The 27,089-nt window shown below is 45.7% G+C and overlaps 1 protein-coding gene across 4 annotated transcripts in view; it reads left to right on the plus strand.

Annotated features, from left to right (window-relative positions):
* Positions 1-27,089, plus strand: part of PRKCD (protein kinase C delta) — a 184,301-nt gene that overhangs the window by 107,291 nt on the left and 49,921 nt on the right. For 3 of the 4 annotated variants that reach the window (XM_073592511.1, XM_073592512.1, XM_073592514.1), the window contains exons 10-12: positions 10,167-10,263; positions 10,370-10,500; positions 10,580-10,753. In XM_073592511.1, coding sequence (XP_073448612.1) covers positions 10,167-10,263; positions 10,370-10,500; positions 10,580-10,753 — 402 coding nt within the window. The remainder of the gene's footprint in view (positions 1-10,166; positions 10,264-10,369; positions 10,501-10,579; positions 10,754-27,089) is intronic. The other variant, XM_073592513.1, reaches the window with a different exon arrangement.

The following is a 27,089-nucleotide window of genomic DNA, read 5'->3' on the forward strand; positions in this document are numbered from 1 at the left end:
TTTGTTTTTCACATTAAAAAACAGAAAAGTACAAGAGCTAGATCAGGACCCAAACATAGGGTACACCGATCCACAACATAAACGTGTAAACATTTATATAGTACAATTTTACATGCGTGAATGCGATTAGAAAAAGTATTAGTAACAAAAAAAAAAAAAAAGTTTCAGATACAATGCAGGTTTTATCATACTGTCTATACCTCTGGCCCGGAAGCCCCTATGGGATCCTGCTGCTCCAGAGGCCGAGGTGATAGATTTTCCATATGTACCCTCAGAACCGGGATTGATAGTACTTTCGAGCTTCTTGGCTGCCTAGACTAGATATGCTGGCAGCTACAAATATATTTGGCACATAAAATGATTATCGAAAAAAGAAAAGATATAGGGATAGAGGAGTTAGAAGAATAATAGACAGAAGAAAAGGGATGATGAGAAAAGGGGGAACCCCGAGAAGGGGAGTGAGTAGGGGGGGGGGGTGTAGAGGCAGCGGACCACACCTAACTGCTTGTGTAATAATGACACAAAGGTTAAGAGGGGAGTTAGGAGAACTCAGTTTTTTAAGTTGTGTTTAGTGGTGAAAGTCTATTCCTTAATTTGTCTGAAGTGGAGTAATGCCTCCAGATACTCCAGATGAACGAAAACTTTGCTTCTTTTTCTATGGATTTAGCCTGCAACTCCTCCATGAGCATAATATCATTTATTTCAGCCACCCATTCGATGAGGGATGGAGGAGAGGCAGTTTTCCAATGTCTAGGAATTAGTTGTCTCGCCGCGCTCAGAAAAAATTTGAGCAGACTGTGTTTTTGGGATTTGAGGGTCCCGGGAAGAACGGAGAGAAGTGCTATGATGGGGGAAGGTGTGAGAGATTTGTCATAGATCTCATTATAAATTTGAAAAATTTGTGTCCAAAAAGGCCGAATCACATCACATTCCCACCAGATATGTTTATACGAGCCTGTTGCGGAGTTACATCTCCAGCAGACGTCGGATGCAGATGGAAACATAGTCTTGAGAGTAGTTGGGACCCGGTACCACCTTGATATTAATTTATAGTTTTTTCCTGGGTGTAACTCGAGATAGATGATTTATGGGTAAAAAGAAAAGCTTTACCCCATTCCACCTCTGTTATGTCTTTTCCCAGCTCCTCCGACCATGCAGTGGTGTATTTAGGAAGATTGTTATGGGTGTAATCTATTGACATCCTATACACCAGTGATAGAGTGTGGCGAGGCGTCTCTGTGTAAGTGGTTAGTTGTTCGAATCCAGTCAGAGGCCTGTGTATGAGATTGGTGGCATGAAGTTTCTTGGAGTAGGAGGATAAGTGTAAACGAGTAAGCCATGTCACCTTAGAGGCAGCTGTACTATGGTGAGTCACGAAGGTACCTGTCTCCGAGTCTACAAATTGTTGTGCTGTAGGCCAGGAATCTCTCAAGTATCCTCCCAGTTTGTGTACAAGGCTACCTTCTGGGAGAGCTGGATTATCAAATAAGGGAGTAAGGGGACTCGGCTCAGTAGACAGTGAGTATGTCTCTCTTTTCTGATACCATACCGCCAAGGCGTCTCTGGTGAGGGGGGATAGGCTTGTGATAGATTTATAGGTTTTGTCGGATCCCCAGAGAAGTGCCCTGAGGTCGTCCGATGACATATCCTGTTCTATCAAGGTTGATGCTTTGATCAGGGGACGAGGGAACCACTCCAGAACTCGAGAGATTACAGCTGAGCTATGGTATACCTCAAAGTCGGGTAGACCAACTCCTCCCTTATGAATAGGGGCACATAGGAGTTTGTGTTTCAGTCTGGGGTGGCTCTCTCCCCATACAAAGCGAATTGCCATAGTACGGAGGGCACGAAAAAAAGCTGATGGGAGAGCAATTGGAAGAGCTTGAAATAAATATAGTAATTTTGGAAGTATGTCCATTTTCAGTGTACTCATACGTCCAAACCATGACATTGATAAGTCTTTGCGTTCCTCAGAGAGGCGTCGCAGCTTAGTTAAAAGAGGGCTGAAATTTAGGGCGTAGATGTCTGGTATACATCTAGGAATAGCAGTACCTAGATATGAAATGGAGCGCGTCTGCCATTGGAATGCAAAGTTGGCTTTAAGAGATGTCAAAGTATTTTGAGTTAGGGAAAGGTTCAGTGCTTCTGTCTTGGAAACATTTAATTTGTAGTTGCTAAAGTGGCCGAACCTATTGATTTCAGCTAGTAATGAGGGGAGGCTGATATGGGGTTGGGTCACATAAAGAAGTAGGTCATCTGCGTATAAAGAAAGTTTACAGTGGGAAGAGGGGGTCTGGATGCCATGTATATTTGGATTTAGCCGAATTGCTTGAGCTAAATGTTCAATCACTAAGGCAAACAAAGGGGAAAGTGGACAGCCCTGCCTTGTACCATTGGTAATTGAAAATTTGTCTGATTGTGTACCATTTGTCAAGACAGTAGCTGTCGGTTTGGAGTAAAGAGACATGATACGTGTTAGCATTCTAGGGCCTAATCCTATCTGGGAAAGGGTGGATTGAAGAAAGGACCAGTTTACCCTATCAAAAGCTTTCTCTGCGTCGCAAGAAAGAAGACAAGTTGGAGTGTGGGTGCGATGAGCATATGCTATTAGATGGATGGTTTTGGTGGTGTTGTCCCTAGCTTCTCGGCCAGGGACAAAACCCACCTGATCTCTATGTATAATGTTGGGTAGTAATGGTGATATTCGGTTGGCAAGAATCTTGGCGAAAAGCTTCAGGTCAATATTTAATAGGGATATTGGTCTGTAATTAGAGCATGCGGAGGGTTCTTTGTCTGGTTTCGGGATTACTACAATTTGGGCTTGGAGAAGGGTTGCAGAGGGGGATACATTCCCATCTATCGCTGAGAACGCTTTTGCTAAGAGGGGTGATAATAACAGTGGGAATGTCTTATAAAAACGCGGGGAGAATCCATCTGGACCAGGGCTTTTGCCAGGTTTGAGATTTTTTATGGCCTGTACAAAATCTGTATCAGAGCAGATTCCATTTCTTCCGAATCGGAAGAAGGGATGGTGGGGAGGGCTGTTTCTAGGATGTACGAGGGTAAGTCCTGTGGGGGCTCACCTCCATGAGGTTTAAAGGTCGGAGTCTGTGGGGGGAGATTGTAGAGAGAGGCATAGTATAGGCGGAATTCCTCCGCTATCGCTGAGTTATTCAGTAATTTCCTTTTGGTAGGTGAATTAATAAAGGGAATAGGTTTCCGGAGTTGACGAGGGTGCAATGTGTTTGCTAGGTGCTTACCGCATTTATTAGCTTGGGAGTAATAAACAAAGCGTCCCTTACCGTATATACTCGAGTATAAGTCGAATTTTTCAGCCCTTTTTTTTGGGCTGAAAGTTTCCCTTCGACTTATACTCGAGTCCCCGCCGTCTGTCTGCATGATCAGCGTGTCATGCAGGCAGACGGCGGCCGGCGTGTGATGATAATGCTCGGAGGCTATTCCAGCTTTCAAAAGCCGCGCCTCCTGCTCTTCTGTGATAGGCTGAACAGCTGTCAGTGTACAGCCTATCACGGACATTCTCTCATCCTCGTCCGTGGTATGAGAATGAGAGAATGTCCGTGATAGGCAGTCAGCGGTCAGCCTATCACAGACGAGGAGGAGGCGCGGCTTTTGAACTGTGGAATGGCCGCCGAACAGTATCATCACAGGGCCGCTGTCTGAGGATGGAGATCGCCACAGGGAGGAAGGAGATCGCCACAGGAAGGCTACACAGGACACAGGTAGGCTGCACGTGCACACAGGACACACATGCACACAGGACACACATGTACAGGGTACAGGTAGGCTGCACAGGACACAGGGAGGCATGCAGCTGCAGATGGACATTATTGACCCTCTGCATTTCTCACCCTCGTCTTATACTCGGGTCAATACGTTTTTCCCAGTTTTTTGTGGTAAATTAGGGGTCTCGACTTATACTCGGAACGACTTATACTCGAGTATATACGGTATTTTTGGCTGTCAGGGAGCGTTCCGCAAAAATTCGCAAGAGGTCTCTCCTGGCATTAGTCAGGTCCAAATGGCCATGTCAGGATTTCGTTTATGTGAATCTTCCAACGCATTGATGGAAGCGAGGAGGCGTGCAATGTCTACCGTACGTTCACGTTTTAGTCTGGAACCGTGTTGGATAAATTTGCCCCTGAGGACACACTTAAGTGCTTCCCATTGTATAAGTGGGTTGGTATCGTCATGTGCGTGGTCTGTGACAAAGTTTTTAATGGTCTGAATGATGTCCTGTACGCACACTGAGTCAGATAATAGGTTATCGTTAAGTCTCCAGGAGGTTCTGGCTTTACCAGACGGAATCCTCCCTAAGCTCAGGTGAGTAGGAGCATGGTCAGACCAAAGGGTAAGGCCTATAGAAGTTTCGGGTTTATGATCCAGTAGTGTTTGTGAGATAAAGATATAGTCCAGCCTACTGTAAGAGGTGTGTGCTGGGGAATAGTATGTATAATCCCTGGCAGAGGGGTGAAGGACCCTCCACACGTCTACCAAGGAGAGCTCTGCAAGGATCGTTTGGATTTTAGTCAGAGAAGCTGGAGAAACAGAGGACTTACCAGTTGAAGTATCAAGACGGGGAATCAAGGCAGTATTAAGGTCTCCTCCCAGGATCATGTTGATAGCACTGAAACGTTTTAGCCGTGATGTAACCGAGGAGAGAAATTGCAATTGGTCCTGATTGGGAGAATATATGTTAATAACTGTGTATATCACATTCAAATATGATAATTTGAGGAAAACATATCTCCCATGTGGATCTATATAAGAGTCTAACACATCTGGTGTGAACGTGGCATGGAATGCAATAGAAACCCCCTTGGACTTAGCTTTTGGGTTAGTACTGTGGAACCAGGTGGGATATTGCCTATGTAGGAATTTCGGAGTTGTGTCAGACCTAAAATGGGTCTCTTGGAGAAGTAGAATTTGCGTACACAGTTTATGAAAGTGGTACAAAATTTGACGTCTCTTCTCCGGGGTATTGAGGCCCCTACAATTCAAGGAGGAGACTTTCAGGGAGGGTAGTGCTGCCATAAAAGGGGAATTTTAATTGAAGTATCAGGATGGAAAGGAGTGAGGTCCGCTGCCCCAGAACAGGGGAGAGAGGGAGGGAGAAGAGGAGGGGAGGTCGCCATCCAGTGGCGAACTTAGGGAGCAGAAAAGAGAAGAGAGAAAGGGAGAGAGAGAAAAAGAAAAAGGGGTTAGAGGAGACGGAAGTGAGAGGAGAGAAAAAAAAGGAGAATAAGAAGAAGGCCAATAAGGCCTATCTAACTATAGTGTTGTAACCAACAAGTCAGCAAAGCCCGCTAGGGGTGCTGATAAAACTTATGAGGGGGTACGTGTCAGCGCACAGAGGAGCCCGCACACACCGGGCCACAAAAAACAATGTTTAATTTAACTTAGTAGCTCAGGGTCCGCCATTGCTACACATATTCTATATAACTCACTTCTTGTGGGCCATCCCCGGGGGGGGGGGAACCCCGGGGAAGTCCCTTGTCTAATGACCGCAGTGAGGGTCTATTGCTTAACTGTAGACAGGTCAAGTATAACCAACTATTAATAAGAGTAGGGGGAGAGGGGAGGAGGGGGAGGGGGAGAGGGAGAGGGGAGGGGGAGAGGGGAGGGGGGGGAGGGAAATTAGTGCCGACAGGCATAACCATTATGCAGAAACCCAACACATTGCTATAGTGCAAATTAGAGTGGTATAAGACCTGTCAGTGCAATCAATAGTGCAAAAATAATATATCAAATTAAAGTCCCAACTTAACTAGGAACCAGGACGATATCACTGGTTGGAGACCTGTGGAAAAAAAGGTGGTTAATCAAGAAGTGGAGAGAAGGGATTCAGCCAGCAGTCGTCTTGGAAGCTTCAGCTTTTGAACGTTTGTTCTTCTTGGATTGTTTCTGCCAGCCTTTATTGGTTTGGAATCCAGGAGTTGCTGGGTGAAGTGGCCAATCTGGTAACGGGATCTGAGGTAGCTCAAATGTTCCAAGGAACTTTGGTAAATCTCCCAATGTGCGAAATATTGCTGATTTCCCATCATGGGATGCAGACAGGTTAAACGGGAAGCCCCAGCGATATTTAATTTGCTTTGCCTGAAGAGCTCCAGTAAGGGGCTTCAGAGCTCGACGCATATCCAGGGTCAGCTTAGATATATCTGGAAGCAAAGTTACTTGAGTGTCATTAAAAAAGATGGATTCTTGGGTACGTGCAGCTTGCATAATGGCGTCTTTGACCGCGTAGAAATGTACTCTACAGATAACGTCTCTGGGGTGTTCCAGATTAGGATTTTTAGGGCCCAGAGCTCTGTGCACCCGATCCAGTTCCAGGGGGGCATCTTTGTCTTTTTGCAGCAGCTCGTTGAAAATGGCTATAATCGCAGGGGCCAGGTCTTTGGTTTCCACGGATTCAGGAAGGCCGCGAATGCGTATATTGTTACGTCTGGCTCTGTTTTCCTGGTCATCCTGGTGATATATTAATTGTTGTATTTGCAGGGTATGCTCATGCAGAATGGATTCGTGGGTTTGCAGGGTGGAAACAGTCTCTTCTACACTGTGCTCAACTTCTTCCAGCCTGTTAGTGACATCTCTGCGCAGCTCTGCTATTTCCTGCTTATATGAGCGTTCCATTCTCTGTACACAGGCTTCAAAATCATGTTTGTTGGGGAGGGCCTTGATGTAGGCCTCCATATCCCAGCTAGTGAATGATCTGTGGGAATCTGCGGAGTGACAAGCCGATCGGACTGACTCATTCTCTGAGTCTGCAGGGGATCTGGCACGCTGTCTGTTTCTGGTGTGAGGTGTGGAGCGCTGTGAAGCAGCTCCCTGTGAGCCTGTGTGTGAGCCCGAGGAGCGGGTCGGCGCCATCTTGGATGAGGGGGGGCGCGCTGTTTAGAGCCCAGTCGGGTGAAGAATCTGTCTATATCCCCCTCTTTTTGTGGATCAGGGGTGTGCTGGGTGTCTCCCCCACCTCTCCTCCCCATTACCGACCTGTCGGCTAAAGATGTGAAGCGGTACGAGCTTCGGAACGTCCGGTGTGTACGGGAGCTCCAGCAGGGCACGTCTGCTCACTCCATGTGCTAGGCCACGCCCCTCGTTGTCTACTTTTTAACCCATGGTGTGAAAATGGTCCACAAATACCTGTATAACCATTGAAACATTGTATTTTTTAAGTTTATACAAGAATCACATAAGTGTAATATGGAGATACACAAAGGATCTCCTAAAACATTTCACAACCATCAGTCCAAAGTTTATATTACAAAAAGGCCTTACAGATGTTTTTAGTCACCGGTTTTTAGCTGTCAAGTTAAATGGTTCAGGAGAGGTTAAACAACGTCCAGTGTACATGAAGCATTATTGTCTTTGGGACATACACAACAGAGCCGATGGGATGACCATTACAAAACATACAGTATGTGTGCATATATGGGATTTGCAAACATAACATTGTCATGGCTTCCTACAACAAAGAGAATAAGTAAATCTGAACTTCACAACGTCCCCAAAAGCAAAATTACATTCTATCTGAACAGAAAAAAATAAACAAAGAGCTAAAAGCTCAGTATAGTCTCATAACCAGGCCATGTTCTAAAGGCCTAATAGGTTTACACGTTATATGAGCTCCTTCACGCTGACAAAAAACACTTATGTGGCCTCACGGAACTGGGCTTTTTTCTGTGGGGCCTCATATATGTGTTTCTCCCTTTTGTGCTGGGAGTGCGCTGCACTCCCTGTATGACACTTGTGTCCACAGGACCCTTTTGTCCTTTGCATGACAAGGGTCTGTCAATAGCCAGTTTGATAGTTGGAAGTTTCAGTGGTTACAGTATAAAATTAAAGCAAAATAAATATTAAAGTAGAACTAAGGCATTTGATTTTAGATAAAGTATTGAAGGGTTATAACCATGGCCATCTGCATCCTAGTAGGGTGATTTCCCTTCACTTCCTGTCCCATAGTCAAGACAGAAAGTGAGAGGAAATCTCTCCAAAGTGATTGAATCCCTGGTCATTACCTGGAAGATTAGAGGGCTATTCCTGTTCTGGCGACAACCCAAAATTTGTGTTCTTTCACTATTGGTGATAATGGCAAACACTAAAATAAAAGCAAACACTATTACTCATCCAGTGCTTAGGTAAATTATAAAGGAATAGGCTGCCGCTTTAACAACAAATATTATAAATAAAAAAGCCTTAAAGTTCAATACAACAAAACAAATACTCTTGCGCATAAATGTGTTAGCCTGACAGTTCAAAGTTCAGGATGGACGGTAACTTTCGGCCATGCTGCCTTCAAGGATAGGGATATCCTAGCAATCAAACAAGAAAACAGAAAAGAGAGGGTGCACCGGCCTTGTGATTATCCTTTAACAAGTTTATTTAAAAGAACACGTAATAAAACTACTCACAAAGGTAGATGAAAAATCACGCTTAAAATAGTCTTTGACTTGTGACAGTCTGTCCGCTGATAGCAGTCTCCAGATCCTACGAAGAGGACATACAAACCGCTGCTTTCTGATGCGTTTCAAAGGTTACATCTTCTTCTTTAGAGCCTAACAGTGTTCATCTCTTACAGCTACTTAAATATATATGCTTATCAAGGAGGCACAAAAACTGGATTTGTGTCTCCTTGATAAACACATATATTTAAGTAGCTGTAAGAGATGAACACTGTTAGGCTCTGAAGAAGAAGGTGTAACCTTCGAAACGCGTCAGCCAGCAACGGTTTGTATCTCCTCTTCGTAGGATCTGGAGACTGCTATCAGCAGACAGACTGTCACAAGTCAAAGACTATTTTAAGCGTGATTTTTCATCTACCTTTGTGAGTAGTTTTATTATGTGTTCTTTTAAATAAACTTGTTAAAGGATAATGCACAAGGCCGGTGCACCCTCTCTTTTCTGTAGCCTTAAAAGTTCATCTCCTGTGATCCATAAAGCTAAAGCAGCGCTCTTGAGTGTTTTATACCCAAAATTTAACACAGTTTATGATGGTGCACTCTGTGACAAGTGAGTCCAACTGAAACCATGCTCTGCTGAATGTTTGTTGGGGGCTTTTGTGTAGTAATATACCTTCACTACACCATGCAGTTCCACTCCCCTCAGGGTTTACACTTACCAGATCACAATAGGGTAAACGCTTGTTGGGTATGTCTATCCCATTCAGCAGTCAAAATCCAGAGAGGTAACACCATCGAACGGTTGATTCATTCCCTTCAATTCAGCTGTTCATTCAGACCCTGTTACTGCCGCAAATCTTAAATGGCTCCTAACATAGGGAAAAAAACAGTCCTCATAACGTGAACCTGTTTAAGTATTTATTACCATAAAATTGCCCCCCTTTCCATATCGCACTTACAAGATCAAAAATTAAAATAAGCATTCAATGGTATGACAACAAAACCATACATCATGACACGATCCTCGCTCACTGATCCTAGGATTCACGTCCCCGGTGATACCCGGGTGGAGATCGGGCAGTTGACAGATTCACAAGCCATATGTGCACGCCTAGACACGTTTCGTCATTACGTATTTATCAATAGATGCCTATAAATAGACATAATGACGAAACGCGAGTCTGAATGAACAGCTGAATTGAAGGGAATGAATCAACTGTTCAGGCTACCTGCTTGAAATATCGATGGTGTTGCGCCTCTGAGTTTTGACTGCTAAACGGGAAAGACATACTTAACAAGAGTTTACCCTATTGTGATCTGGTGAGAGTTAACTCTGAGGGGAGTGGAATCGTGTGGTGTGGTTAAAGTATATTACTACACAAAAGCCCCCAACGAAGATTCAGCAGAGCATGGTTTTAGTTGGACTCACTTGTCACATAGTGAACCATCGTAAACTGTGTTAAATTTTGTGTGTAATACACTCAAGAACGCTGCTTTAGCTTTATGGATCACAGGAAATGAACTTTTAAGCCTTTTTGATTTATAATAAAGGTAAACAGAACTATTAGAGAGTGATTCTCCCTAACTGGGGTCAGGCAGCCATACAATATAATTTTATTCTTTTTGTTCTAATCCCCTTCCAATCTATCCAAAAGTTTTGTGTTTAATGATACTTTATGTACTTTTTGAGAATTAAGCAACCAATCTATTATATTTATATACGGATACAAATATCATTCTTTTGTATTTTAGAAGTCAAGCAGAAAATCAGATTCGTCTTTGGATAGCGTTGCCATTTACCAAGGTGTAACGCCAACTGCTCCAATTGCAAAAGGTTTAGATGCAACAGGCAAGTATATTTTATAGGTAGCTCACTGATGGGGAAAAAATCTTTTCAGTGGTAGGAACCCAAAATGTTTCACCTTCTTTTACTGTATTTCTCATCTTTCACTCAGCAGACAACCAGTATGATAAGCTTTGGGAGGGGAGCAGTCCTCAGCCTATGAAAGTGTCCAGTATCAGCAGCCGTGTGTCAGTGGAGAATTTTACATTTCACAAGGTTCTTGGAAAAGGCAGCTTTGGGAAGGTAAACACCTGTGTCAGTTTTACTCTTTCCTTGTTGTCTTCTAAGCACCTCTTTCATGCTTGCTTGCCTTTCTTTCTAGGTCCTTTTAGCTGAGGTAAAGGGCAAGAATGAGTATTTTGCTATTAAAGCTCTAAAGAAAGATGTTGTGCTGATTGATGATGATGTGGAGTGCACCATGGTGGAGAAACGTGTCCTGGCATTAGCATGGGAAAATCCATTTCTTACTCACATCTACTGTAGCTTCCAGACTAAGGTAACATCAGTAAAGAAGGCCAACATACACACACATGCTTCTGATGACTAGATTAACCGCTTCAGCCCCGGAAGTATTTACCCTCTTCCTGACCAGAGCGTTTTTTGTGATTTGGCACTGCGTCGCTTTAACTGACAATTGCGTGGTCGTGCAACGTTGTACCCAAACAAAATTAACGTCCTTTTTTTTTCCCCACAAATAGAGCTTTGTTTTGGTGGTATTTGATCTCCTGCAGTTTTTATTTTTTGCTCTATAAACAAAAAAAAAGAGGGACAATTTTTTAAAAAAAGCAATATTTTTTACTTTTTGCTATAATAAATATCCCAAAATATATATATAAAAAACCCAATTTTTTTCTCAGTTTAGGCCGATACGTATTCTTCCATATATTTTTGGTTAAAAAAATCGCAATAAGCATTTATTGATTGGTTTGCGCAAAAGTTATAGAATCTACAAAGTAGGGGATAGTTTTATGGCATTTTTTGAAAAGTACAAATATTTTATTGAAAACAACATAATCCATAATAGGACATGGGTATGGGTGAATAGGTTCATAAAACAGCAACATTGCATAGTAATCCTAAAACACAGCCATAATATAATAGTAATACATGTAGTACAGGTATGCATAGTACATATCTAACCCGACGCATTTCGCGAGCTTTCCTCGCTTCATCAGGGGCTGATGTGCATATCTGCTGTCTGTAAAAACAGATTAAAGTATATAATTAGAGTATCGGTTATGATTGGATAGAAACAAGAAGCCAGAACCGATCATCCCAGACTTACTTGTAAGACCAAGGCTACAGACACTGAACCCAGGTAGGGGTCGGCAGAGGGCATCTCCCGTGGGAGCTGAAGAGACCGAGGACCCAGCCAGAGGACCGAGGCCGGACGTGGGGGGCAGCATGGCAATAAGAAAAAGAGAGGAGAGCGTGGACCCAAATTGTTCCCATATGTCCTGCAGGGCAACTCACTGTGTGAAAATACAAATATATGATAGTATAAGGTTAAGGTCTTGAAAGTATGAAGTACTGTGCATCATAGCATCAAGTGCGAGATATAATGATGAACAAGGTCTAAAGTGATGGCATTGGCACTGTCATAAAATAATGGCATTGGTACTGTCATAAAAATATGAAGTAGAATATGCCTGAGGTGTCCCGCAGAGCAGAGAAAAAAAGGAGGGTACAGAGTGGGGGAGTGGGTGAAGGAGAGAAAGGAGCCAATTATTGCGGGCCGATATCGGCATTCTTCGAAACATCGGTCACAAACTAGACCGATAGTACCAATATTGGTCTCCGTGGCCATTTTTTTGGGACCCAGAAGCCTGCAGACAGTGTGCAGCTGGGGTGCGCGGGACACGCACACAACGTCATTGCGCCTCCGTGCACTGGGCCTTCTGAGTCTAACAGGCCACCCTCTTTTTCTCCTCGACACTCGGGCGGACACGCCAGCCGGCCATCCAGCAGCCAGCTACCCACCCACAGTAATGTGCCAGGCCACTGAGGCCAGCCAGCAGCCACCCACCCACAGCAGGGTGCCAGCCAGCACCCACCCACAGCAGGGTGCCAGCCAGCACCCACCCACAGCAGGGTGCCAGCCAGCAGCCACCCACCCACAGCAGGGTGCCAGCCAGCAGCCACCCACCCACAGCAAGGAGCCAGCACCCACCCACATCAGGGTGCCAGCCACCCACAGCAGGGTGCCAGCCAGCAAGCCCATCCACAGCAGGGTGCCAGCCAGGCCAACAAACCACCCACAGCAGGGTGCCAGCCAGGCCAGCAAGCCCACCCACAGAAGGGTGCCTGCCTTTGTTAACCCTATTCTTTCAAATTCCGATGCAGAGAGAAAAAGTAAATGGTGTGGTTTGGGATTATTTCTCGTCTCAACCATCTGCAAAAGAAGCAGCAGTGTGCAACACATGCACAAACAATGTGAGCATGGGATTAACAACTGCAAAAAACAAAAATTTGTCAAATCTTTGGGCCCATCTAAGAGTTGATCATGTTGAATTATATAATAAAGCACAGAGAAAATAAACTGAATCACAAAGTGAAATACCACTATCCCACCAAACAACAATAAAAGATATGTTTCAGAAAAAAACTAAGTGGCTAAATTCGGATGGAAGATCCCAAAAGCTGGACAAAGCAATCACAGAGATGATGGTTATGGATAACCAGCCATTTACAATGGTATCTGACTCTGGATTTTAGTGGTTGATGTCCATAGCTGAGCCAAGGTACCCACTGAAGAGTGAAAAGTATTGAACCAAAATGCTGGGAAAGATTCACCAAAAGGTAGATGAGAAAGTAAATGCTGCAACCAGAGAATGCGGGCAACTCACTCTCATTCACGACTGACTGCTGGTCAGGACCAACAAAGTCACTAATGAGTCTTACATTCCACTTCATTGACAGCGGATGGACAAAAAGGCAATTGGTGTTGAATACAAAGGTGAGGCAAGGATCCCACACTGGGGAGTACATTCGAGAAATGTTTCTAGGCATGCTTCAAAACTGGGGAATAAACAAAGACCGAGTGATGCTTGTGCTTTGTGACAGCGGCGCAAACATGGTTGAAAGGAATGAGGCTGAAGTGTCCGACCTCTGTTGCATGGCACACACCCTGCAACTTGTGGTAAATGATGGTCTGTCAAGCCAGAGAGCTTGCCAAGCAGCGACTGAGGTGCATTTAGGCAGACCTTTGCCTACCCAAAAACAGCCTAATTCTGGCTGTTCCAACACGTTGGAATTCAACTCTTCACAAGCTGCAAAGAATGCTGCAACAGAAGCGAGCTTTGAGCATATATTCAGGCAAACATGGAGGCTATAGTTGTCCTACTGCTCATCAGTGGGACATTGTAGCCAATCTCATTGAGACCCTCCTCCCCATAGAGGAAGTGACACTAGAGGTGAGTCATTATGACTCATCTGTGTCATCTGTCATCCCATGTGTGAGAGTGCTGAAGATGCTTCTTCAAGAGAATGAAGGACCCAACACACGTAGCATTAAATCATTCAGGCAGGTCATGAGGGACAGCCTCACCAAACGCTTTGAGAAGCATGAAGAGAATAAAAATTCTCTTCTGCTCGTTGACCTCGAACTTGACCTTCCTGCAGGAACCTCGAGCAGCTTGTGTTGAGCTTCTATCAGCCATTGTTTTGCCTTGGCCAATACATCATCAGAAAAGAAAGCATGATTCTTGTATCGAGGATCCAAAAGACATGCCAGGCTTTAGTTGTCCTACTGCTCATCAGTGGGACATTGTAGCCAATCTCATTGAGACCCTCCTCCCCATAGAGGAAGTGACACTAGAGGTGAGTCATTATGACTCATCTGTGTCATCTGTCATCCCATGTGTGAGAGTGCTGAAGATGCTTCTTCAAGAGAATGAAGGACCCAACACACGTAGCATTAAATCATTCAGGCAGGTCATGAGGGACAGCCTCACCAAACGCTTTGAGAAGCATGAAGAGAATAAAAATTCTCTTCTGCTCGTTGACCTCGAACTTGACCTTCCTGCAGGAACCTCGAGCAGCTTGTGTTGAGCTTCTATCAGCCATTGTTTTGCCTTGGCCAATACATCATCAGAAAAGAAAGCATGATTCTTGTATCGAGGATCCAAAAGACATGCCAGCATGGCATGTCTTTTGGATCCTCGATACAAGAATCATGCTTTCTTTTCTGATGATGTATTGGCCAAGGCAAAACAATGGCTGATAGAAGCTCAACACAAGCTGCTCGAGGTTCCTGCAGGAAGGTCAAGTTCGAGGTCAACGAGCAGAAGAGAATCTTCATCATGGTCGAATTGATGCCAAGTTCAGCGTGTTATTGCCGCCTCATGTGGATGATCAACCTCATCTCTATTTGAAGGAACCAGTAATTGACAGAAGTGGTGACCCTCTTCAGTGGTGGAAAGAAAATGAAGCACGCTACAAAAGACTTGCCTCTCATGCTAGAAGATACCTCTCTGCTCCTCCTCCATCTGTACCAACTGAGCATGTTTCTTAATCGTATATCACGGGACACAGAGCCATAGTAATTACTATGTGGGTTATAGGCCACCTTCAGGTGATGGACACTGGCACACCCTAAGACAGGATGTCCACTCCCTATATCACCCAGTGTCTTAGGTGTTGGTCACGAGTAAAGATGTGCGGTGCTGAGCTCCACTGGAGCAATCCTTGCTGGGGCTAGCTATGCAGCCGGATCCATTCAAAGTTTCTTTTTAGGCCGAATTGAATGGTACCCGGGCCTCGTGGCGGAAGAAATGAGGTTTAGCCCGTAACGCTTCTCTTTCTAGAGAGCGGGACCCCGGGATCCAGTGCTTTTTGTTTTTTTTGTTTTTTTTAGCCATAAGTCTTTTCTGGCAGGGTGCTATTACGGGTCCAGGAGTGCGGATCCCCCGATAAAAAGAGGCCTCGGTTCCTGAAGGTTTTTTAAACGCAGCCCACCATGAGGGGTGAAGATTGGGTCTGTTGGTTTTACCACAGAAAACCCTGCGGCGGGAAAAAGGTAAGTGGAGATTTCTAAGGAATTTTTACGTTTCTTATGAATTGTCTCCTTTAAAAAGTAATGTTATGCCTAAAAGTCATCACTGGGGGCTGTATAGAGCACGTACCTTGTTATGCATTCTCCCTGGATAGGGGGAAGCCAGAACGATCGGTGATGCTGCTCGTTTTTTACCGCCTCTGCATGGCTGTTTGATTACGGGGTCTCCTCCTCACCATCCCACACACACACACACCGATCCCGTCGGATCGGAGGCCCGCATGCCCATTCGGGAAAGATGCTCATTTGAAAAGAGAGGGGGCGTGGGATGTGACAGAGGGGGTGGGGCTTAGAACAGTGTTGGCGTGCGGCAATGTCCAGCGTGGGAGTATGTTTTAAAAACTCAATTTTTTGCTGGCTGCAGCTGTCGGAGGGACACAAGAGCAGAAAGGGGCATGTAAGAGGTTTGGTGACACAGGCACATTTACTAAAAGCATCAGGCTGAGCATTAAATAGCAGTGGCAGTTGGTGGGCTATTTGCTCAAGCAGTGTATGCTCTTTCTTCTGGTAGTGCCTCTGCATTTGTGCTTCGGGCTATGGTCAGAAGGGGGCTAGAAACACCCCAAAAAAGGCTCAAGAGGGACTCCTTCAATCTCTAAAAAGCCTAAACTCATCTCCAAGATGGCATCCTCCCCAAGAGATCTGAGGTGGGTGGTCAGAGTGAGCCATCAGGGACATCAGGTGTTGCAACTGTTTCCAACACAGCCCCTGTCTACGTTACTGAAGAAGTTAGCGGCTTTAATCGCATCCCAGAGTTGGACTAAGCGCGATAGGTCCCCTTCTGTTACCCAGGACCCTCAAATTGAGGAACCGGGGGCGGGAGATAATGAATTTTTCTCAGGGGACCGGGAAGAGGCTGATGACGACTCTTCTGAGGGGTCAAATGTGGAAGGATCAGGTTCACAATCTGAAAGATTGATGGTACAATCTCTTACTGAATTGGTCCGCTCCACATTTATGCTACCCTTAACTCAGTCGGTTGACAAGCCTACTTCTTGTTTGGGTTCGCTAAAGCCTCCCCAAGCTGCGCATGCCTTTCCTATCCATTCATTGCTGGAAAAGCTTATGTATTCTGAGTGGGATCACTCGGATAAGCATTTTTATCCTCCTAAAAAGTTTTCAACACTTTATCCAATGGAGGAAAAGTTTAATAAAAATTGGGAGATACCAGCAATTGACGCTGCTATATCCTCTCTGAATAAAAGTTTGACTTGTCCGGTAGACAATGCTCAAATGCTTAGGGATCCAACGGATAAGAAGTTGGAATTCCTATTAAAAAGCACTTTTTCTCTGGCAGGTTCAGTAACTCAGCCTGCGCTGGCAGTAATTGGTGTATGTCAATCCTTGAGAGACCAGTTTAAACAGGTGCTCAAGATTATTCATGATCAGCAGGCCCAAGATTTGGCCGAGCTACCAGGGGCGTTATGTTTTGCAATAGACGCTATGAGAGATTCTATTCTCCAGGCCTCACGCTGGGGCTGGTGCATATGCATAGAATACTATGGTTGAAAACTTGGTCAGCCGAAGCGCCCTGCAAAAAGCCCTGAGCTAGTTTTCCTTGTCGCGGTGAACGGCTATTTGGGAATGATCTGGATAAGTACATCCAAAGAATTTCTAATGGGAAAAGTACCCTTTTGCCAGTTAGGAAAAGGAGTAAGCGTATTTCATTTAAACTAGTCGCTTCTCCAGTGCCAGGAGCATCGGCTTCCAGGCAGTCTCAACGGCCCCCGCCGTCAAATTCAAGAGGTAAACCTCAGGGTCAACCCCAGGGACAAAAGAAGTCCTGGGGAAGGAAACCTACAAAACAAAATACTAAAGCCTCCTTATGAAGGGGCGCCCCCGCTCGCTCGAGCGGAGGGAAGACTTCTGCAGTTCTCAAGGGTCTGGCAGGAAGAGTGTCAAGACAAATGGGTGGCTTCCCCAATTACTCTAGGGTAGTAAGGGGACGAGAGTCTGTCTCCTCATTTTCTCAGATCAAACATTCCCAGGGATCCAGAGAAAAAGAAGTCTCTCTTTCAAGCATTGGACCATCTTTTGTCTCAAAAGGTGATATCGGTGGTCCCTGTGGAAGAGCAGGGATTGGGGTTTCATTCAAACCTTTTCACAGTACCAAAACAAATGGAGATGTCAGACCCATTCTAGATCGAAACCGTTTTTTGAATATTTCGCAAGGAGTCAATCCAATCAGTAGTCTCCGTCCTACAAGGTGGAGAACTTCTGGTGTCAATCGACATCAAGGATGCATACCTCCATGTGCCAATTTTCTCACCAGAAATATCTACGGTTCGAGATAGAAAATCTTAATTTTCAGTTTGTAGCTCTGACTTTTGGACTTGCTACTGCTTTTCGAGTATTTACAGAGGTTCTGGCCCCTCCTCTAGCCAGATTAAGGGCTCAAGGTATAACAATTTTAGCGTACCTAGACAATCTGCTCTTGATAGACCAGTCGGTAGCCCGCTTAGACCAAAGTATGGTCACCACAGTCAACTACCTGGAATACCTAGGTTGGATTCTCAACCTAGAGAAATCTTCCTTAAAACCATCAAGGAGATTGGAATACTTGGGTCTGATCATAGATACAGCCCAGAAGAGGGTATTTTTACCGCAGACGAAGATCAGTGCCATAAGGGAGCTGATTCAGGTTGTCAAGGCAAAGAACAATCCTTCTATTAGACTTTGCATGAGGTTATTGGGAAAGATGGTGGCTTCATTCAAGGCCATTCCTTGTGCTCAGTTTCATTCGAGACTGCTGCAAAACAGTATCCTATCAGCTTGGAACAAGAAGGTCCAAGCTCTAGATTTCCCAATGTGCTTGTCTCCAAAGGTGCGCCAGAGCCTCAGTTGGTGGTTGATAACCAAGAATCTGCAGAAAGGAAAATCCTTCCTACCAGTTACCTGGAAGGTGGTAACAACAGATGCCAGCCTTTCAGGTTGGGGAGCAGTCCTGGAAGAGGCGACTGTCCAAGGGAAAATGGTCCAGGTCAGAAATAACCTTGCCCATCAATATTCTAGAGATTCGGGCAGCGCGCTTGTCCCTGAGGGCCTGAACGTTCAGATCACGGAATTGTCTTGTCCGGATCCAATCCGACAATACTACAGCAGTGGCCTATATCAATCACCAAGGGGGCACGAGAAGTCGTGTGGCCCAGTGAGAGGTGAATCATAACCTAACTTGGGCAGAAAACAATGTACCTTGCCTGTCGGCAGTCTTCATTCCAGGAATAGAGAATTGGCAGGCGGACTACTTGAGTCGCCAGCAGTTGTTCCCGGGAGAATGGTCTCTTCACCCTGATATCTTTCTGACAATATGTCAAAGATGGGGGATTCCGGACGTAGATCTGTTTGCGCCCAGGTTCAACAAGGGAAGGGAAGTCGGTGATTCTTGTGGCCCAGGAGATCTTGGTTTGCAGAGATCATAAAGATGGCGGTAGGGGACCCATGGACCCTACCACCACGTTCAGACCTTCTCTCACAAGATCCCTGGTAGTCCATCCTACCTTACAAATGCTAAATTTAACGGTTTCGCTATTGAGACCCACATTCTGAAGAAGCGTGGGCTGTCAGGTTCAATGGTATCTACCTTGGTAAATGCAAGGAAGCCGGCCTCCAGAATCATATATTATAGAGTCTGGAAGGCATATGTCTTCTGGCGTGAACCCAAGGGTTGGCACCCCAGGAAGTATGTCATAGGTAGAATCCTTGACTTTCCACAAATGGGGTTAGAAATTAAGTTGGCCTTGAGTACTATCAAGGGCCAGGTCTGGGTCTTATCTGTATTATTTCAGCAACCACTTGCTTTGCATTCTTTGGTTCGTAGCTTTATTCAGGGGGTAACGCAGCTTAATACTCCGGTTAGGTCACCCCTGAACCCTTGGGACTTGAATTTAGTTCTGTCAGCATTACAGAAACAGCCTTTTCAGCCGATACAACATATTCCCTTGGTCCTTTTGACATGGAAACTAGTTTTTCTGGTAGCCATATCTTCTGCAAGAAGGGTATCCAAATTGGCTGTTCTTTCTTGTAAAGAGCCAGATTTAATTATTCACAAGGATAAGGTATTATTGCGTCCTCATCCTAACTTTCTTTTCAATCTTAGTTTATTCCAAAATAAAGGTATAACAGAAAGATAAAGTACTTTACAGTATAATATTACATAAATTATACACAGAACAATAAGGAGAACCTTTACTATATACGTACAGGAATATATGCTTTGGCATATAGCTTCTGGTGAAATACTAAAGTATCACATTGTATATAGAGGACTTTAATGTAATAGAAGAATAACATGCGTGTGGGAACCAACATATATCCACCTTTGTGATTTTGCGTGTTGGTGTTATCAGGAGGTTCCTCCTAGTCAGGCTGGAACGCTGCAGGGATCATTTATTCACTTATTATAAATATTCATGTTATTGAGCAATTCTGGGCATATGATCTTTGTTTATATGTTTGAGTGATTGGTTCAGTACATAAAGAAAGGGAGACAAAAAGAAAGGTAAGAATGATAGCATATAGAGAGAAAAAGGATGACAACAAAGGTGGGAAGCACCCCAGCATGGCTAATCGGTGGGTAAAGATGGGGCATCCCTGACCCATATGGGGAAGTCATGGGAGTAACGCAACATCAACCACGAGGTCCAAGTGGTGGAGAACTGTTCCTCCTTCCCTGCTTCCTGCGCCAATAGGCGCTCCAGATCTCTTATCCGATCCACTTCGACAGCCCAATCTCCCAAGGAAGGCACATCTGCTGTTCTCCAATGACGGGGGATCACTGTCCTAACTGCGGCCAAAAAGTGGCGCAGTATGTCTTTTTTAATCAGCCTGAGTGGACCCGGAAGCATAGATAGTAGGGCTATCTCTGGAGTGGGCTTAATTGAGGTTGCCATCAGCCTGCTGTATAGATCAAAGACCTTTTGCCAAAGTTTCCGAATTGGAGGGCAGGCCCACCAGATGTGGAGCATTGTCCCTCTAGAGGACAGGCATCTCCAACAAGTACCTGATGGAGAAGGGTTAAACCGTTGGATAGTCACTGGGCATCTGTACCCCCTTGTTAATAGCTTAAACCCTTTTTCTTGAGTCTTAATAGCCAAAGAGATCCAATGCGTTAAGATAAAGCTTTTTTTCCAATCAGCAGGGGAGATGGAATGTTGTAGATCTGTTTCCCATTTCTGCGTGTACGTTGGAAGGTCAGGGGTAGATACATTCAGTAGAAGGGAATATAACAGTGATACTACATGTGTTGGCGGGTCTGGTTGCAAGAGCAGCTCATCAAAGTCTGATGGGTCATCCAGGATTTCTGAAATGGGGGAGAAAGTACGTATGTATGACATTAATTGACTCCTTTGTAACCACATGATTGGGGGCCCCGGGCCCATCTGGGGGGGTATGTCTGGTATCAAAGATGGGTCAGTGCGTAAAACCTGCGCTAAACGTCTGACTATCCCTATTCCAGGGTCCAAATCTCTCCTCACCTTCAGCCGGAGGGAAATCCGGAGTCCCAAAGAGAGGAGTCATTGGGCCCCGAGGTTTAGATAATTTACTCGTTAATAGCAGTCGGTCCCATATCTGAAGAGTCTGATGAGTGAGAGCAGTAGAGAGGGTACTATCCTTATGGCGAGCCGTAGGAATCCACGGCAGGGCGCAAAGATCAGCCTCATTGAGATGTCTCTCCAATTGAACCCAGAGCTTGGAGGAAGGGTGGTGAAACCAATCCACAATACGTGTGAGTACCGCTGCCTTATGTTATGAAGAGGCATCTGGGACCCCTGCTCCCCCTCGGGCCTTCGGAAGAATCATTGTGTCGTACTTTATCCTGGGGCGGTTTCCTTGCCATATGAGTTTAGAAAAAATCTGATGAAGCCTTTTGAAAAACGAGGTGGGAATGTGAATAGGAATGGTTTGAAAAAGATAGAGGAATCGAGGGAGAACATCCATCTTCAAAACATTCACCCTACCCAACCAAGAGAGCTGTTTAGATGTGTATGTGGTCAGATCCGCTTGTGTTCTAAGAAGTAGAGGGGTAAAGTTGCTGGTGAATAGTTGGGAAGCGTCTGTTGGGATATGAATTCCTAGATAACGAATAGATGTGGAGTTTGTCTTAAAAGGGAAGGAAGACGCAAGCTGTTGGAGAGCTGCTTCTGGGAGTGAAATGTTGAGGATTTCTGACTTACCATGATTAACTTTAAAGTTACTAACATCTCCATATCTCTGAAACTCCTGCATAATGGAGGGCAAGGAGACTTGCGGTTGGGTCACAAATATGAGCAAGTCATCTGCAAATAGGGCAAGTTTAGTATGTATGGGGCCTATACTAATACCATGGATAGCCGGGTTGTTTCTAAGGGCGATGGCTAGGTGTTCCATAACAAGAACATAGAGAATGGGGGACAAAGGGCACCCCTGTCACGTTCCATTGTGAATAGTAAATTTTGGAGCTAGAGAACCGTTTAGTCTAATCCTAGCGAAGGAAAAGGTATAGAGGGACATTATTCTGGAGATCATGTTTTGGCCTAGACCTAGTTGTTGCAGTGATAGGCGAAGAAATTGCCAGTCGACGCGGTTGAAGGCCTTCTTCGCGTCGACAGTGAGAAGGCACAATGGGACATTGTGGGCTCGAGCATAATCCGCAATGAGAAGTGTTTTCAGGGTGTTATCTCGTGCCCACTCACAAAGCCAACTTGATCTAGGTGTATTAAGCGGGGTAACAACGGTTGTAATCCATTAGCTAGCACCTTCGCATACACCTTCAGATCTACCCCTATCAGCGAAATGGGTCGGTAATTAGCACATATAGTCAGGTCTTTGTCTGGTTTTGGGATGAGGGTGATATATGCCTCTAGAGTTTGCGGCGGGAATACTGATCGCTCAGAGATGGAGTTAAATACTTTTGTTAAGAAGGGAGTGAGAAGGGGAGCAAATTGTTTATAAAATTTCGGAGTGAAGCCATCAGGGCCCGGACTTTTACCAGATGGGGTAGATGCAATGGCGCGGGCAACCTCGTCTTCCGAGATCGGAGCTTCAAGGTCCTCTATCGTTTTGTCATCTAGAGTAGGTAATGCATTTTGTGCGATATATGAGGCTTGTGTGTCCGCTCTAGTAAAGGGGGGCTCAGTGGGGCTTGTTGTAGGTATGTTATAGAGGGATTGATAGAAGTCCCGGAAAACTTGTCCCATCTCAGAAGGTGACGAGACAGTTTTCCCAGAATTGTCCCGTATGTGAGGTATAAAGGTGTTAGGTTGTTTGGTACGTAGGGTGCAAGCTAGTGATCTACCACATTTATCCTGAAATTTGTATTGGTGAAAGGCTAGTTTGTTTGCAAATGTATGGGCTGATGCCTCATATAATTCCCTAAGCTGAGAGCGAGCGGAAGAAACCTTCGCAAGCACTTCCACAGTCGGGGAGCGTTTATGGGTAGTCGCCTTAGCTATCGCATCCGAGCGTTCTCTTTTCATGCGGGCACCCATTTGGATAAAACTACCCTGTAATACCGCCTTTAATGCCTCCCATTTAATGGGTGGTGAGGTGTCATCAGATGCGTGCTCTGTAAAAAAGTTCAAAATAGTCTCCGCTATCCGAGTATCAAACCCTGGCTCAGTCAGAAGCGAGTCATTTAACCTCCATGTCCATTCTTTTATTGGGGTAGAGGGAACTGCAAGTGTCAGGAATATAGGAGAGTGGTCGGACCAAACCATAAGGTCTATTTCACGATTTGGGGACCAATCTAAGCAGCCGTGGTCGACTAAGGAATAATCTTAACGACTGTATGATTGATGAACGTTGGAAAAGTGTGTGTAGTTTCGTGATTCTGGGTACAGTATCCGCCATACGTCTACAAGATGCATATTGTAGATGGCACGTTTTAGGGCCTGTATTTTAGGAAAGTATATAGAGGAACGGGATGTCGATGAATCCAAGAGTGGATCCAGGGGAGTATTGAAGTCCCCCCCCGAGTATGAGCTTACCCTCTGCGAAACCCGCCAAGATCTTTAAATACTGCAAGGCCGATGGGATTTGGTGTGTGTTGGGCAAGTATAGATTAGCTATTGTAAATTTAGTCCCCCATAAAGAGATTTTCACAAAAACGTACCTGCCCTGGGGGTCTGCCATATGATCGAGCAGTTCAATAGGGAGTGTTTTATGAAACGCAATAGTTACTCCCTTAGATTTTTGTGTCGGATTGGTACTGTGGATCCATCTATTAAAGTATCTACTGGAGCAGGAAGGGGTGGAGTCAGAGTGAAAGTGGGTCTCCTGCAGCAAAAGCACGTTGACTCGTCTTTTGTGCATCTGATATAGTATTTGCCCACGTTTTTGAAGCGATGTTAAGCCCGTTTACATTGTATGAACAAAATTTCAATTGGGGACGTGACGTCACCGTGTGAGCCATGCTGGAGTGCTAGAGGCTGTATAGGAGAGAAAGCAATAAGATATAGAGGAAAAGTATGTAGAACAGTTCGGGGTAGGATGGAGAAGAGAGGTAAAATACGGAAGTGGGAGAAGAAGAAGAGAAAAGAAAGAGTAAGAAAAGAAAGAAAAGAGAAGAGTGTGAGGATAATGGAAGAAGTAAGGTGTAAATGAAAGGACACCTAAAAAATGTGTCCGGAAAACTAATGTGTTTGCTAACGCAAAACACTGCGTGAGATATCACGCTTTAGGCACGCACAGTGCCTGTCCTACTGTGGGGGGAAGGTCGAAATGAGTGGACCTGAGCCGTGATCCCGAGAGCGAATCAGGCATGTATATACTGTATGTGGTACACTGAACATTTAAAATGTATGTGAGGCATAAGGCAGCTTAACGATAACAGATGAGAACAGTCAACTAAATATAAGCAGTGGGTTAAGTAGTTAACCTGGGATTATATAGAAAATAATTACAATTACATTGGCTCCCGCTTGTAGAAAAATCATTTAGCCAAAACTATAGTATGTGCATCGGGGGAATAGGAGGAGCGGGGGATCCACCCGAGGAGACACCCAATCGCTCCATGCTTGGAGCCTTTCAAACTTGCATCTTCTGAGGCAGAGATTGATTAAGACCGGAGGCCAAATCTCCCCCCGGAGTAGCATCCCCCACTCCCGCCACACACCCCCATCGCACGCCACAGAGAGAGGGCGTAAGAGGGAACAATCTGAAACAAAGCAGAACATTTTATAAAAAAAACGTTGGTGTATAGTAGCATTACCTGACCCCCTTCATAGTGAGAGTCCCAAGGTGACCGTAAGCTATGTTCTCTCCCAAACCCCAGCCAAATAGTAAATTGGCAAAGAGCAGGAAAAGAGCCAATAAGTCCGAACCCTGTTTTCACTACATCTTTTACCAAGTTTACTGGAAGTCTCGGACTTTAGGGTAGAAAAGCACAGTTAAGGGATCAAAAAAAAAAAAAAAAACGTAACATGCCGCTCAAAAATGCGGCAAAGCTGTTGGGATCCTTCAAAAATGGAGGTAACTTTGTAAAACAAAACAAGCCGTCCGTCTCCAACTAGCTTCTGAGTTAATCTTCTGGAGAGGTAGGTCGTCTCATCCCTAGGCCAGAAGAGACTGATCTAGACCTAGGTCGTCTGCTGCGCTGCGGGAGTGGACCAAGTCCCAACTGTCTCGATCTATCATCTGGAGGGTCCAGCCAGTTCAAGACGTCTACCGTTTCTTGTTCAATAAATAGGAAAAAGTCAGGTAGTTGGTCCTGATCGGAGAGCGTGAACCTGCTGTCTCCCCGTGTCACCTTGATGCTGAAGGGGTGACCCTATGTATAGGTGGCTCCGACTTGCCGTATAAGGTAAAGTAGAGGGCGCACCACTCAACGCATGTATTGCGAGACAAGTCAGGGTATAGGTGGATAGAGGCTCCAAAGAAGTCCACTGAGCCCATGCTCCATGCTTTTCGCATGATCTCCTCTTTTAAGGTGTAATAGTGGACCCGACATAGGACATCACGGGGGCGATCATCTCGGACACCCCCCCCCCCCTCGGCCCGCCTACCCTGTGAACACAATCCAATTCAATTGGTGATGCTGTCTTTCTTCCCAGCACTTTATTGAGGATAGATATGATAGTGGGTTTCAGTTCTGCTCCAGATGTTGCCTCAGGTAGGCCTTGCAGTCTAATATTGTTTCTGCGACTGCGATTTTCGCTGTCTTCTCTGCGGAGCTGCTGGTGGCGTAGGCGACGGAGATGCATCACGGATGCAGATTCAAGAGCTGTTATACATGCCTCATGGTCATCCTGAGCAGTAGTTAGGACCGATACCGCTTCCTCATTAGCTGTGACTTTTTGTCTCAGAGCGTTTAGCTCTACTTGTAGGGAATCCTCCATCTTGCTTGCCCATGATTCAAAATCAGTTCTGAAGGCAGAGAGGAGGGCTGTAGCTTCCGTTCTAATGGGTACTCCCAACAAGGGATGTGGGGCTGTCTGGGATTCCCCAGTGTCCGTGTCTTGCGAAGTGACTGACCTTGTAGAGGAGGCTGATGTCTCTCCTCTGGAATCTTGGAGTGTCTCATTGTTGTCTTCTGTCATGCAGGCTGCTGCGGGAGTGACGGTGGGTGGCTTGGTCTTCCCCGGGTTGCGGCCGGGCGCCATCTTGTCTTTAGGGGTCCGGGGATCAGTCGGCGCTGTTCTAAGTAGATACCTCTGTATGGTGCCTTGTTGAGGGTCAGCAAGCTCCATGGAGTGTGAGCTAGCTGCCGCCATGTAGGATGCAGGTGTGCTGTATTGTGGAGATAGCCTGTAGCTGTCAGGATGGCACGGGACTCAGGGGTGTGCGTCTTCAGCCATCCATGGTCGATCGCTCTCTATCAAAACCCCAGCCTCCACGAGAATGGGGGGGAAGGACAGGCCTGAGAGAGCAGCAGTGTCTCCCTGTCAGCGTGGGTGTAGATCCTAAGCACGGTGTGCGCGGAGGTACAGGGAGGAGAGCACAGTCTAATTAGGGATCATTACCTTAGAGTGTGGGCCCGTCTTGACTGTTAGGCCGCAAGATGGCGGCCGGCGCCAGATGTCCCCAAAAGAACCTGTACCTGAGTCTCTGAGGTCAGCGGAGAGGTGCCCACTGTATATGGGGATGAGCTGGGTGTCCCCTGTACCACCGATCGCGGTACTAGAGTCCAGTGGTGCTGGAGGCCTCACAGGCCTCGGATCTGCTTTAGGCCGCGGGTGTCCAGGGCCTATTTCTGCAGATGTTTCTGCAGGATCCTGGGTCCCCTTACAGTCCGGTCAGCTCCGGGGTCAGCGCTCTTGGCTACACGCCGGGGTCAGCGCTCTTGGCTACACGCCGGCCTATCAACCTCCGCACCGCCGATCGCGGCACGCTAGTCTGGGGATGTTGGTTGTCTTGTAGGCCGCAAGATGGCGGCCGGCGTCTAGTGCGGGGCCGGCCGCGGCCTAAGGATATCTCAATCCGCCGGCTGAGCTGTTCATTTGACCCCGGGAGCGGTGCAGCCAGTACCCGGCAATCGTGGGGTAGATTTTGTGAAAAATTTCAGGCTGTAGGTGCTCCGGATGACAATGGATTGCAGAGGGCACAACGGAGCTCCTCTGCAGCACGTCCAACCCTCCTTAATTTTAATACTCAGTCATCCTAACTTTCTACCGAAGGTAGTGTCAAGTTTTCATTTAAACCAAGATATTCTTCTACCTTCGTTTTTTCCAGAACCCGGTTCTACGGAAGGAAAGTCACTACATTCTCTTGATGTGGTGAGAGCAAAGTCTACTTGTAGGCGACTGCTCAGATTCAAAATGGATGTTTTGTTTGTATTTCCTGAAGGTCCTAAAAGAGGACAGGC

Source organism: Aquarana catesbeiana, linkage group LG07 (assembly GCF_042186555.1).
Source record: "Aquarana catesbeiana isolate 2022-GZ linkage group LG07, ASM4218655v1, whole genome shotgun sequence".
Lineage (NCBI taxonomy): Eukaryota > Metazoa > Chordata > Amphibia > Anura > Ranidae > Aquarana > Aquarana catesbeiana.